At 55.0% G+C, this 13007-nt stretch overlaps 1 protein-coding gene across 1 annotated transcript in view; it reads left to right on the forward strand.

Moving 5' to 3' along the window:
- The first annotated feature begins 5324 nt into the window (after positions 1-5324).
- The window catches only part of LOC120592232 (trichohyalin), a 33700-nt gene continuing 26017 nt past the window's right edge, over positions 5325-13007 (forward strand). The window contains 5 exon segments of the mRNA XM_039849825.1: positions 5325-5523; positions 6259-6599; positions 7006-8065; positions 8611-8659; positions 8824-9016. Coding sequence (XP_039705759.1) covers positions 5386-5523; positions 6259-6599; positions 7006-8065; positions 8611-8659; positions 8824-9016 — 1781 coding nt within the window. The 5' untranslated portion in view covers positions 5325-5385.

Raw genomic sequence — 13007 nt, forward strand, 5'->3', positions numbered from 1 at the left:
CCCGAGCATGAGGGGCCCGGGCACCCCAGAACTCCTTCCTCGGCAGAGAGCACACTTCCCGACAAGGTTAAAATATCACTGAGGCCAGCGGTACCTTCAAAAACCACTGACGCCCCCAGATGTCATCACAGGACGACGGCCTGTAATTAACTGGAGGGTAATTTCATCTGCAAAGACAGATTTATAAAATGAGAACTTATTTGTGTAGATGATAATAAATGACCTTTCAATATCGAGAAATCTCAAAGACTCTTCTGTCTATTAATTAGCCCCTCGCCTCTGCAGGGGAAGGTGTTCATCTGCTCCACCTGCAGCTCGTGCACCTGCTTCCTGCCAGAGGCCTCCGCCGGGGCGGAGCCTGCCCCAGGCGCTCCAGCGGCCTCCAGGTGGTGCAGACTCAGCCAGCCTCTGCATCCTGTTCTGTGGGTTTCACCTCAGTAAATAGCCACCCGGCATCTCAAAAGCAGGAAAAAGGAAGTCTGTGAGTTCCACGATAATTATCCTTAATGGTTTGGTGGAACGTGACAGAGAGACTCCCTGAAAACTCTACGAGCTCAAAAAGGCACCTGCCACACCCACCAGGCACACCTGCACCCATGGGAGACAGGCGGCAAAGGCCGGTGAGAAGGTCAAGAAGCAAAGGGCGTGGGCACAAGGGAGCTTCGAGTGTATTCTGTCCGTGGTAAAGACGACAGGGTACTTTTTCTGTGGAGGTCGTTTTTTAAAATGTCAGTATAAGCACCTGTCCCGTCTCCCCGAGAGATTGTGAGCACCTTCAGCGTTGGCAGCATGTAGGCTCTGGAGAAGCACAGGAAAAGGATAAACATTGGGCGGGTGAAGCACCAACAGGTTCCCGCTTCAAGGTCGGATTCCCTCGGAGCCCGTCATGAGGAAGCCATCGTGTTCCCATTCAGGTCGGTCCTCGTGGAAAGCTCCTTCTTGCACTGTGCTGGGCGACCACCGGTCCCGTTCCTGAGGGCTGACACGGGGGCTGTGGACAAGGGCTGCGTCGCCAGGGAGATGTGGCTTCAGACCCCAGCTCCGCCGTCCCACACGGCTTGACCGCGAGCAAGTTCCTTATCCTACTCCGAACCTCGGTTTCTTTGTTTAAAAACTGACAATAATATCGCCCGCCTCGTGGAGCTGTCGGCATGAAACAAGCCAGCCTATGTAAAATGCCTAACGGAGAGCCTAGCAAACAGTCAGACCTCAAAATTGTAGCTTAAAAACATCCTGCCTCGTTCCAACACGAATGCAAACAGGAGCGGCAAAATGCTCTGAAACACGATGAATAAAAACTGTGCAGGGCCTCGCGCAGCTTGCAAATGCTAAGGCGCAGGACACCCACTTTGTCCTCCCTGTTTTCCAGAGAAAGGCTGAGGAGCACAAAGCTCTGAGGCCTTTATCGATCAAGGAAAGTTCGAATAGAACCTCTGAAGCCCACTGACCCTAAGACAGAAATCTCAGCATCTTAGCATGTGGGTGCCAAAAACGAAGCTTAGAGACCAGCGCAACCCTCTCCTTTCATAGATGAAGAAGCTCAAGGCCGAGAGGTTAAGTGATTTGCCCAAAATTATCCGGTATGCTCCCTAATTTCTTTAAATGTGTGTTATTTCTAGCCCCTGCCTCCTCCCCTTCTTCCCCCTAATCTGTCCTTCTCAGCATCCTAGGACGACAGTAGCAATTTGACAGCTGGGACCTGGTATAATCCACCTTAAGAGACAAATATTTCCTTAAGGACAAGAACTGCGTCTTTTATCTCGGTGCCGACAAAAGGCGCCCCCGCCCCCATGCCCGCAAGTCCCCACTGATGAACTGACGGGGGCAACACGCAGTTTCTCCTGGTCCTGGAGGAACGAAGCTTGGAGGAATCCACACACAGCAGACCTCCTCCTAAGAACATAATCCCCGCCACTCAGCATCAGGCAGAGACCTGCCCATCTAACCCGAAGGAACGAACAGTTGCTAGGAGCCCCAGAAGGTGTGCACAGAAAGGGGGGCCGCAGCGGCTGTTGACGCTACCCCCACTCCCCTTATTTGGCCCTGGCATCACCAAACCCTCTCTCGGTTTTTGGTTCCGATAGTAAAAAGAGACATAACTAAATAGCTCTCATTAACTGAGGTACAAAAGCAGAATGAGAACCTTAGCGTGACTCAGCTCTCAGGATTTATAAACACACGTAAGCAAGTTCTGACCAGCGCTGGGAGACCCCCCGACAGCAGAGGGGGCAAGCTGGCGGGAGGACGCCAAGACCCCCGAGGCAGAAAGCCTATGGACCGCCGCGGGGGGCGCTGGGCCTGAGACCCCGCCGGCCGCCTCGGAAGCCACGGCTCCGGTCCGTCATCGCGCTCCTAGCTTTCGAGGCTTGAAGCCTTGCGGTCTCCCCTTCTCCATCCTCCCTGCCCCTCGCCTGGTCTGTGCCCAAACCCCATCTTTTCCTTCCTTCCATCTTCCAGCCACCCTCCTGTCATTGTGAACTGCAGCATCCCGGCCACTGTCGTGTGGGCCGGACGCGGGGCCCCCCGCCTGCTCGGGTTGCCCAGAACTCTCCCAGTTTCAGCCCTGAAAGAACCGTGTCCTGGGCAACCCCTCAGTCCCGGACAGACTGACACAGCTGGCCACCTTACTGCGGTCAGATGAAGATCTTCTCCCAAACGAGGCTCTGCTCACGGCACTTGTCCTGACCAAAATGGTCCCTGCTTCTCGTTTCTCATTAAACTTAACCCTAAAGCAGGACCCAAATCTGCCTCAGAGAATGTGCAGGGAAGCGTGTTGGGCTGGGGTAAGGGAACAAGGGTTCTAGGCCTGGCTTCGGTCACATCCCTGTGGGACCCTTGGCAAGTCACTCGGCCTAACCGGACCTCAGTTTCCCCATCTGTCAAGTTAGGAGGCGAAGACTAGATTTCCTTTTCGGCTCCAAACTTCTCTACTCCTATTCTCCGGTCCCCTCAGCTCCCGTCAGACTTCCCAGCTCACTCCGGTCCAAACGCTCGCTGAGAATTCCCACCTTCGGACCACTGGTCCTTCGCTTCTCCCACCAGATTGTCTCTGTGTTCTTTTCTGCCCACTTGAACCCTCTGGGGAACAGAAGAAACCCCACCTCCTAAGGGAACCGAGTCCAGCTTCTAAAGACTCCACGGGCACCCGGGTTCCCGGCACTGCTCGCGTTCTGCTCCAGGTGTCCTAAATCTTTTTGTGGGCGAAGCTTCTTTACCCCAACAGAACCAGAATCTCTCTGGACTCGTGCGATTTCTCTGCGGAGCCCTGAGCACGCAGTCGATAACGGCAAGCGTCATCACGGAGAAGTGACTGAGGGATGGATACAGAGAAGAAAGTCCGGCCGGAGACAAAAGGAGAAAGCACGGGCAAATCTAGAATTTTTCACACTTTACACAAGATGCCCGAATGCTTCCGTAACTCGAGGGTTCGCTGACTCCCCCAAGATTCGCAGTGACTGCCCCGTGCTGACGCCACGGGTGCAGAGCGGGCGAGCAGGTGGAGGCCCGGGTGTCGGGCAGTGTCTCTGCTCACAGGATAAGTGTTGTCCTTCAACTCTAACTTTTCAGTAAGACCGTAAAAGGCTCGCGTGGCAGCTGCGCCCCCATCATCGCTTCAAATTCATCATGTACCTACTTCCCCCATGAGCCTGCACAGACGTCAAATAAAAAGCAATCTCAAAATAGGTTAATGGAAGAAAATTCACCGATAGGGGCAGGACATTAGCCTGAGGTAACCTCTTCCAAGGACAGAGTCCTGGCCCTACACCTAGACGCCGGCCCCTCCTCGGCCAGGCTTTCGTGAAGTGGCCATGCTGACGATCTTCGGTATTTGACGCTTGTCCTCCATTAGTCTTGGTACATGACACATATTAGGGATGAACTCAGCCCACACACACCCCTGTCTTTTGGGACCCCCACGGCACGCACGCACACAGACACTCCCCTAATTAAATGGGGCTGAGGCTTGAACAGTGTCACCTAATCTAATGACAAACAGGTTCGTGAGCACGTGGGGGAAGTAAATACACCAAACGGTCTGCAGAGGGAGAGGCCAGGCTGGGCCGAGCTGGGCTGGGCCCGGGGTGATTCAGGCTCTGTCGCAGAATGGGTGTCTCCTGGGACGGACAATTAAAACCCCTATAAATAGGATGGGTTTCCAGGTCTCTAGTATCCTCTTCAGCTTCTCGCTCTGCCCGCTCCTCCTTAAGCAGGTAAGACGTGCGTCATGCGTGGGGCAGCTCGGCAATGTCCACGAGGCTCTCGGTGATGGCCACCATGTGCCGGGCCACAGCAGGCTGAGCCCAGACCCTGAGGGTGACGGCCTCGGGCCCGTTCCTGCCCCTCTTCTTGGTTCTTCCTAAGAATGAGACGATAACTGGGGTGGCCTACTTCTGAGCCCGTAAACGTGCTCACTCACGTTTCAGGGTGTCCCAGGCACCCAAAAACCGAGGGCTGGAACCGCCGGCGGGTCGCTCAGTCTCCAGGGTGGAGCAGCTGCCGCGTGTTTGGAGCTCACGGGGACAAGGCCCTAGACCACGGGGCCACAGCGGTAGTCCAGGCACTCAGCTTGTCCCCTGCACGCGTTACTGGAATGCTTTTTGAAGGCTGATGTGCTTTGCCGTTGAGGTTTCAGTGAGGAGGCCTGTAAACTCGGTAACTGGAATTTTCACATCCCAAGAAGAAATATCGCTGAGATCCAGACCCCAGAGACCCCTGACTTCCGGTACGGCCAGTGCGAACCGGGCTAGTAGGATATACCCGCCATCGTCCATGCAGTTAATCTGGCTCGCGGTTCCCATCTGTCACCGTTTTTGTAGTCGCTGATTACAATCATGAACAACCATCCAGGCTGGAAGCTTTTGCTAGAACGTGCCCTCCAGGAAGCCTCCTTGGCCCGTGGCGAGAGACCTCTGGCCCTCTGTCCCCCACCGTAGCAAGGCCCGTTAGTGGGCTGGGCCTATTCAGTGGGGTCTATTGAGTGCCGCCTCCTGCGTGCTGGTCATCGGTGGAAAATTAGGCCTCAGCACACTGGCTCTGGCCCTGTGGGCTCCTGACTACTTTTCCTTTTCCTTCCAGTTTGAGAGTTTCAATCAAGCAAATCCCACCTGGAGTGGAGGATGGGGCGTGTAAAATACCCACCGCATATTATTTGCTTTTTAGGAAATGGCTTTTTAGGAAACTATGGCGGAAATCCATAGTTTACACCCCCCGTCCACGGTAGCTCACACAGAGTGAGGAACATGGCTGAGAAGGGGCTGTCATGTCTTGAGCTTCTTTCCCTAACTGAGAGGGGCCGCTTCCCTTTGAAAATGCCTTCCCCTGCCCTTCACCCTAAACACTACACAAATTTCATTTCTTCTTTTAGATTCGCCTGTCTTTGCCACAATGGCTCAACTCCTAAACAGCATACTCAACGTGATCAAAGTGTTCCAGAAATACGCTCAGGAGAACGGGGACTGTACCTTGCTCTGCAAGAAGGAGCTGAAGCAGCTGCTGCTGGCTGAGTTCGGAAGCATCCTCCGGGTAAGACGCGCAGGCTCCGGGCCCCTGGAGTCAAGGACGAGCGAGTCTGACACCTGCGCCAGGGCTCGATGGCGTTCGCTTCATTCGGTGAAGCTCCGCCCTGTCACTAAAAGAATTTCGGGCAGGTCCTTATAGTTCCCTCCCAGCACATGCTCACACGCACGCACACATGCGCACAGACATGCATGCACACCTGCGCACGCGCACGCACACCTCCTTACAGCTGAGTGTGAACGCGAGGAAGTACAACTTCAAACTGGAACTCATTTCGCAGAAGATGATCTAGACTCACATCTCGATGTCTATGTTTTAGTGCTCATCCATCACTCATCCCTTCCATAATGCGTCATTAAGCACTTACCCCCTACTGGGGACCCGAACACAGAGGAGAGCAGCCTCCCCCCGCCCCACTCCACGCTCCCCCCAGAATCTCACGGAGTGGTTGGGAAGAAGTAGGTAAACAAACAAGTACAACATGGCATGTGATGGGAAGGGACAGCTTCCTTGAGTGACTCAAATTAATTATTAATGGAGTCGATTTTAAATAAGTGCTGTGCTCCCATTGGCCCAGCAAGGGATGAGGCCTGAGAACCAGCTGATCAAAGACTAGAACTCAGCCGAAGCCACTTCGGATGGGCGGTTTCAAACCCAAGAAGGCTCACGCTCTCTGGAAAGGCTGGGGTGTGGACATGGCCAAGGAAAACATCCGATTTGGCTCTTTGTTTTATTTCACAGAGGCCGGATGACCCAGAGACTGTGGAAACCATCCTGAGCCTCCTGGATAAAGACAGAAATGGGCATGTTGATTTCAACGAATATCTCTTGTTGGTGTTCCAGCTGGTCCAAGCTTGCTACCGTAAGCTGGATGCTAAGTCCTGTGGAGACAGAACGTCCCAGCAAGAAGGGGAGCAGGAGGGGACACAAGACCAGAAGTTTCCACGAAATACAGGCAGACAGCACCGGGAGAGGCACGAGGGAGAAAGGCAAGACCCCGACCACGGTCAGTCTGGGACACAGGACAGGGACTCCCACCACGGTCAGTCTGGGACACAGGACAGGGACTCCCACTGTGGCCAGTCTGGGGCAGGACGAGGACTCCCTGCGAGGTCAGTCCTAGGAACTTTGAGACGAGTTCATGATTCAGTCTAGAGACACAGGACAGGGACTCCCACCCACGGATCGTCCTAGGACACAGGACGAGGACTCCGCTGCAGCCGATCTGGACGCAGGGCAGAGACTCCCACCACGGTCAGTCTAGGACTGGGCCAGGGACTCCCACCATGTGGTCAGTCTGGGACACAGGAGCCAAGACTCCACCATGAGGTCAGTCTGGGGCCTGGGACGAGACTTCCGCCCACAGTCGAGATCCTAGGACACCCAGGCCAGGGACTCCCACCATGGTCAGTCTGGGACACAGGACAGGGATCCCACTGTGGCCAGTCTAGGACTGGAGACAGGGACTTCGCCTGGAATCTAGTCTAGGACACAGGACAGGGACTCCCACCACGGTCAGTCTAGGACACAGGACAGGGACTCCCACCACGGTCAGTCTGGGACACAGGACAGGGACTCCCGCTGTGGCCAGTCTGAGAAGCGAGGTCAGGACTCCAGCTCTGGTCAAAGACTGAGTCATAAATCTGTCAGTGACCAGTCCAAAGGACAAGGACATATCTTGGCCTTAAATCAGTGTGAGAGACAAGTTCAGGATTCTCTTTATGACCAGTCTGGAAAACTGGGAGAGTCTCGTTCCAGCCAAAGAAACCAACAGGAATCAGGCTCTTATTATGGTCAGTCTGGGAGGCTGGGTCAGGAATCAGGCTGTGATCACAGAGACAGTCAAGAATTGGATTCTCAACATGGCCAGACAGACAGACAAGGCCAGAGTTATCATTATGGCCAGACAGACAGACAAGGCCTGAGCTCTCAGTATGGCCAGACAGACAGACAAGGCCTGAGCTCTCAGTATGGCCAGACAGACAGACAAGGCCAGAGTTATCATTATGGCCAGACAGACAGACAAGGCCCAGGCTCGCAGCGCAGTCAACCAGAGACTGGGGACACTGGGCTGAACAGGCGCTTCCGAGAGAGTGCAGACACAAGCAGAGATCCACGTGCCGAGTGGTCAGGAAGGCCAGGGCCACTGAGCCAACAGACACAGGGACAGGAAGCGAACCGAGATCAGGGACAGAGAGTCCAGTCTAGACAAGGGCAGCAGAACAGCCACCAGGCCTGGGGGCCCGAGGAGGACAGCCAACACCACCAACACAAACTCGTAGCACAAATCCAGCAAGAAAGGCCACACTGTCACAGAGGGACTGACCAGCAATCGTGCTCTAGAGAGCAAGGCCACAGGCAGGCCCAGACCAGGCAGAGTCGTGGTGAGGGGCAGAGCCACCAGGCAGATGAAGAGCAGGGCCACCAAAGCTGGGGCAGACACAGTCTTGAGGGTCAGGAAACCACATGTGAGACATGGGACAGGCAAACCCATGACGACCAGCAAGGCCATCAGAGACATGACAGGCAAACCCATGATGACCAGCAGGCCATCAGAGACAGGACAGGCAAGCCCATGAGAACCAGCAGGCTGTCTCAAGAGACAGGACAGGCAAACCCAGTGATGACCAGCAGGGGTGCGTCGCAGAAGACAGGACAGAGCAAACCCTTGGCGACCAGCAAGGCCATCAAGAGATGGGACCGACAAACCCACAACAGCGGCCAACAGGCCATAGAGCGGGACAGCAGACCTTGATGACCAGCAAGGCCATCAGAGCGGGACAGGCAGACCCATGACAACAAGACCATCAAGAGACGGGACAGGCAGACCCATGATGACCAACCAGCGAGCCATCGAGGCAGGACAGAACAAGCCATGCCCGGCGATAACAAGGCCATCAGAGCCAGGACAGAGCAAGCCATGGCGACCAACAAAGACCATCAGAGAGCCAAGACAAGACGGAAGCCCATGACAACCAGCAAGACCATCAGAGATGGGACGAACAAACCGCGGCGACCAGCAGGGGCCATCCAGGGAACAGGACGAACCATGACTGATGGCAAGGCCATCAGAGACGGACAGGCAGATACGAGGACCGAAGCCATCAGAGATGGGACAGGCAGACCCATGGCGACCAGCAAGGCCATCAGGGAGCAGGACGGAGGCAGACCCGAGGGACCAGCAAAGCCATCAGAGAATGGGACAGAAAACCCATGACGACCAGCAAGGCCATCCAGAGACAGGACAGGCAGACCCGGGACCAACAAAGCCATCAGAATGGGACAGGCAGACCCGCGGCGACCAAGGCCATCAGAACAGGACGAGGCAGACCCACGAGGACCAGCAAAGCCATCAGAGATGGGACAGGCAGACCCACGAGGAGAGAGAGAGAGGTCACGGGCTCCAGGACAGGCAGTCCCACTGGACCCAGCGGGACTGCACTAACGGAGGGAAGTCCGGCGTGACTACGGACGGCCAGAGCCAAGGCTCCCGGGGAAGGTACGGTGACCTTGCCCTCCACCCAGCCCCGGGCAATGGGAGGCCCCAAAGAAGAGAACAGGGCGGAAGGCACCCAACCAAGGCAGGGGTTGCCCTGAACCCCCTCTATGAGTACCTACAGGAGCAGAGGGCGCGTCAGTACTAAGCTATACGCACCAGCGTAAAGGACCGGAAGCCGAGGAAGACGCCTGTGAGTCAAGTTCACATTTACTCCCTTTAAGAGATGGAAAATGCATGTCTCCTTCTCACCTCTACCCTCTATCTACTTGCAAGGGTGCTTCCGAGGACTAGCACTCATCTTCAGGCCATTTGAGTTCTCTGAGCAGCAATGCTAGGGTGTACGGTTGGGTGAAATCTGAGTGGGAAATTGGGTGAAATAATCAGATCCCAATTTTGATTAGTTTGGGGATTTAAATCATTTCCTGATTTGCCCTCCATGTAGATGGGACATGGTTGGGTCGTCGTAAGGTAAAAACTTCTCCCAAAAGTTCAGAAACAGGCAAGGTATTCTGAAGGTAGACATCACAGCCTGAGGACAGGACGCCTGGGCTTTGGTGGGCTTTGGCTCCAGCGGCTGATACATGGAGAATTGCAAGCCTCCTAGTCCACACTGAAATGAAACGCAGTGAGAGGCAGCTACAAGAGCCAGCGGCTACAGAGAGCACCTCTGATGTCCACAGCGCCCACCCCTTCCCAGAGGGACGGTCCACCGAGCCGCCGTCACTACAGCTGACTGCACTGAGGCCAGCTGCATGCCTTCCTGGTTTCTGATCATGATACACAGGGAAAGCAGATGTCACCCGTTTTCAGCGTCCAAGGAGCCAACTCTGATGCTCCATCGCTCCTGGGGCCTGAAAACCCTTCGCGAGAAAAACCTATGGAATTGTATTAAAAGACCCAATAAATGATTGGTGAGCACTGACCTCGATGCCTCTTCTCTTTCTTCCCCGTGGGGCTGTGCCATCTTCACCCGTGGGCCGTGTCCCAAAAACAAGGCCTCATTTCTAGACTTCTAAGATCTTGCTTCTTTGAGTTCCTGGGCACTGAAAAAAAATAAAAATAAAAATCAATAGGAAACATATAACAAGGAGACAAAGGGAATTTCTCTAAGGATGGTTTCAGCTCCTTCCCCGCCAGGTTCACACGGCCATTAAGTCTGGCCGTCTCCACACACACACACACACACACACACCAGTCCCTCCGGAATCTCCTCCCATTTCTCCCTTCCCTTCAGTGGCTCCCAGAGACTTTAAAATGAAGTTCACCTGCCTGAGCACGGCACATAGGCCCTTTGTCATTTGACTCAGAGGACCTGCCCAGCCCGCCCGGGGGCATCCGACATTCTGGCCACGCCAAAGACTTGGTCTTGTCTTAGCACACCGGTCTTTCATCGATTTCTACCTCTGACCACACCATCGCACAGCCTGGAACACCCCGTCCCCTTTCTGCCCGGCAAAATCTAGGCATCCTCTGCATGTCCCCAAAACGTCACCTCTCTGGGCAGCCCTCCTGGACACCCCGCACTCCTTCCTCTACTCGTTTCTGGTGTGTCATGTGTCACACACTCTACTCCACGCTCCCCCACCAAACTGGGAGTAAGACCATATCTTACTCAACCGCATACAGCCTCATACAGCAGGTCACTGGTGTCCAGCGGCTTCATTAATTGTTTGTCGAACAGGTGGGCAGACGGAAGAAATTAGTCTGGCTTCGGAATAAATTCAACTGAACATGTATTGGGTCTCTCCTGTCAATCAATATCATGCAAAAACATCTCATAGGTAAAACGTAATTCACATCCAGAACCCTAGCCCCGAGGGAATGTAGAAACACAGAAGGAGATGGAAATGGATGCCGAGGGCCATCGGATCATATTCATCACGGGGAGGATACAAAAATTCGTAAGGACAGTCCCTTTCCTCCAGGAGATTACAACCTAGTAAGAAACATGTATACAGCAACCACCATTAAACAAGGCCGAAAAAGGCTTTCAGAGAGAGAGCGGCTAAGCTTCTAGGGCCGCGGCTTTGGGGGAGAGAGAACGAGAGGGGTCACGGCTGGGCCTGGGCCTTGAGCTCGGCGGGGCAGCCCCTGCGGGGGCTGCTGTTTAAATAACACCGTTGTTGAGGGGCCCTCGCCAGAAAGCTGAGCCAGAGGGCAGAGAATCAATCCAAACGTGAGCGGTCTCGAAGTCTGGAAGCTGCTCGGGCTTCGCGGGGGCTCTCGGTGGGTCAGTGGCAGGGCCGGGCGGCATTCTGGGCGGAGGGGACAGCATGACTACATCGTTCCTCCGCGAAGCGAGGACACCGAAGAGGGGAAGCAGAGCGAGTCACGGCCGAAGGGTGAGGTGGGCCAGAGCCGGAGGACCTGAGACTCTAGCAGGAAGAACTCGGAATTCTTTCTCTGACAGTAAGAGGGGCCGTGGAAAGATTTCAGAGCAGAAAATGAGGGATTAAGGGGAAACCTGGCCGAGGAGACTGTTGAGTAGAGAGAAGCAGCTAACATGAGGTCAGAGCTGGTGAATTCGACCTGCGTCACTTCGCCATCGCGGGTACCACGTGAGCTCTCGTAGACCTTGCCACACGGCAAACGGGGGGCCACGCAGGCTCCAAGGCCAACAGCCAAAGACCAGGAAGCAGGGGCGTGAAGGGAGGGAGGGGAAGCGCCCCGCTGTGCTGCAGGCGGACCCCGAAGTGGGCTCTGCCGCTGGAGAAACAGCGGCCCTCTGGAGCTAAGCCAGAGCATCCTTCCCGATTCCCTCCGCTGCGAGGTCCCTCGGTGATTTTTGTCCCCTTAGTGTGCTCCAGTTTCCTCATCCTTAAAATGAGGAGTTGGCACAATACGACATATAATCTCTCCTTAAGTTAAAACGCTATGGTTTCATAGCTCTAGATGAATCAGCCAGTCCGATTAAATACAGTCAATACCCCAGAGGCTGAGAAACACCATGGCGGCAAACCGGGAAAGGTACCGTGGGGTTCTCGCGCCACCTCCTGGCCACTGGATTCTGTCGCCGGCGTCTGCAGCCGGCTAGAAAAATGACAGCGGCTGTTGGAAAGGGAACAGGTCACCACTGTGTGGCGCTCTCTGCCCAGCGGACAGGGAGAGCTTGTCGAGGACCCGTCACGCGTTCCCCCTGCAGCGCTGTCGCCGGTCCCCGCGGTTGTTAATCCGCCGCGGTGGTCCGCATGACCCGGGTCCCGTGCCGTAATTTTAAATCTGGCCGGACGACTCGTGCCCATGACCAGTTTCAAACCCCCACACCCCACCCCGTGGGCGGAACCCTCATTTAAAACCCTCCCACCCCATGTTCGGTTTCTTGCGCGCTTCCGTGTTGTGACCCCTCTTTCATCCCCCTGGCCCCACTACCGTGTGCCCGGGCCCTGTTCTTTACCTGCCCGTGATTAGGCCGAACCCCTCTTGCCGCCCGGCTGTGTATTGAACCGTTAGGCTGCCCCCATGTTGTGACCCCTCATTACAACAAGCCCCGTTATTTCAGAGCCCATATTTACCCCAAACTGACGGACCCTTATAACTGAGCATCCAGCGTATTGTGACCGGTTTAAGCCGCGTCTCCCCTGCGACCTGAGCCTCGGTTTCCTCATTTTAAAATCTCAGTGGTAGTATCTCGGTCAGGTGGCGGAAACAGCCTGTGGAGGGCCATGTCCTAGAAGGGCCTGTCCTTAGAGGCAGAGGCAGGCCCTAAGCTTTGCATGTAAGGAAGGCCGACTCGATACACGTTTGTTGGGGACTCGAAGGAGGAGTAGAGCCTATGCCGGCTGGGCCAGACAAGTGAGTATCTTCATGGCAGAGGGGGCCTCTGTCCCCAGCTTTAATGAATGATTAGGTTTCTCAAATAGGTGGGTGGATTTTGTCAGTTAATATTGTACTCATTTAAAGCCTCGCTTCAAACTTCAGCTCCATAAAGCCACGCCCTTCCCTCCACCCTCCACCCCAGTGATTAAGTTTTCCTCACCGTCCTTGAGTCCCT

This window comes from Pteropus medius, unplaced genomic scaffold, assembly GCF_902729225.1.
Source record: "Pteropus medius unplaced genomic scaffold, Ma_sr-lr_union100, whole genome shotgun sequence".
In the NCBI taxonomy this organism is placed as follows: Eukaryota; Metazoa; Chordata; class Mammalia; order Chiroptera; family Pteropodidae; genus Pteropus; species Pteropus medius.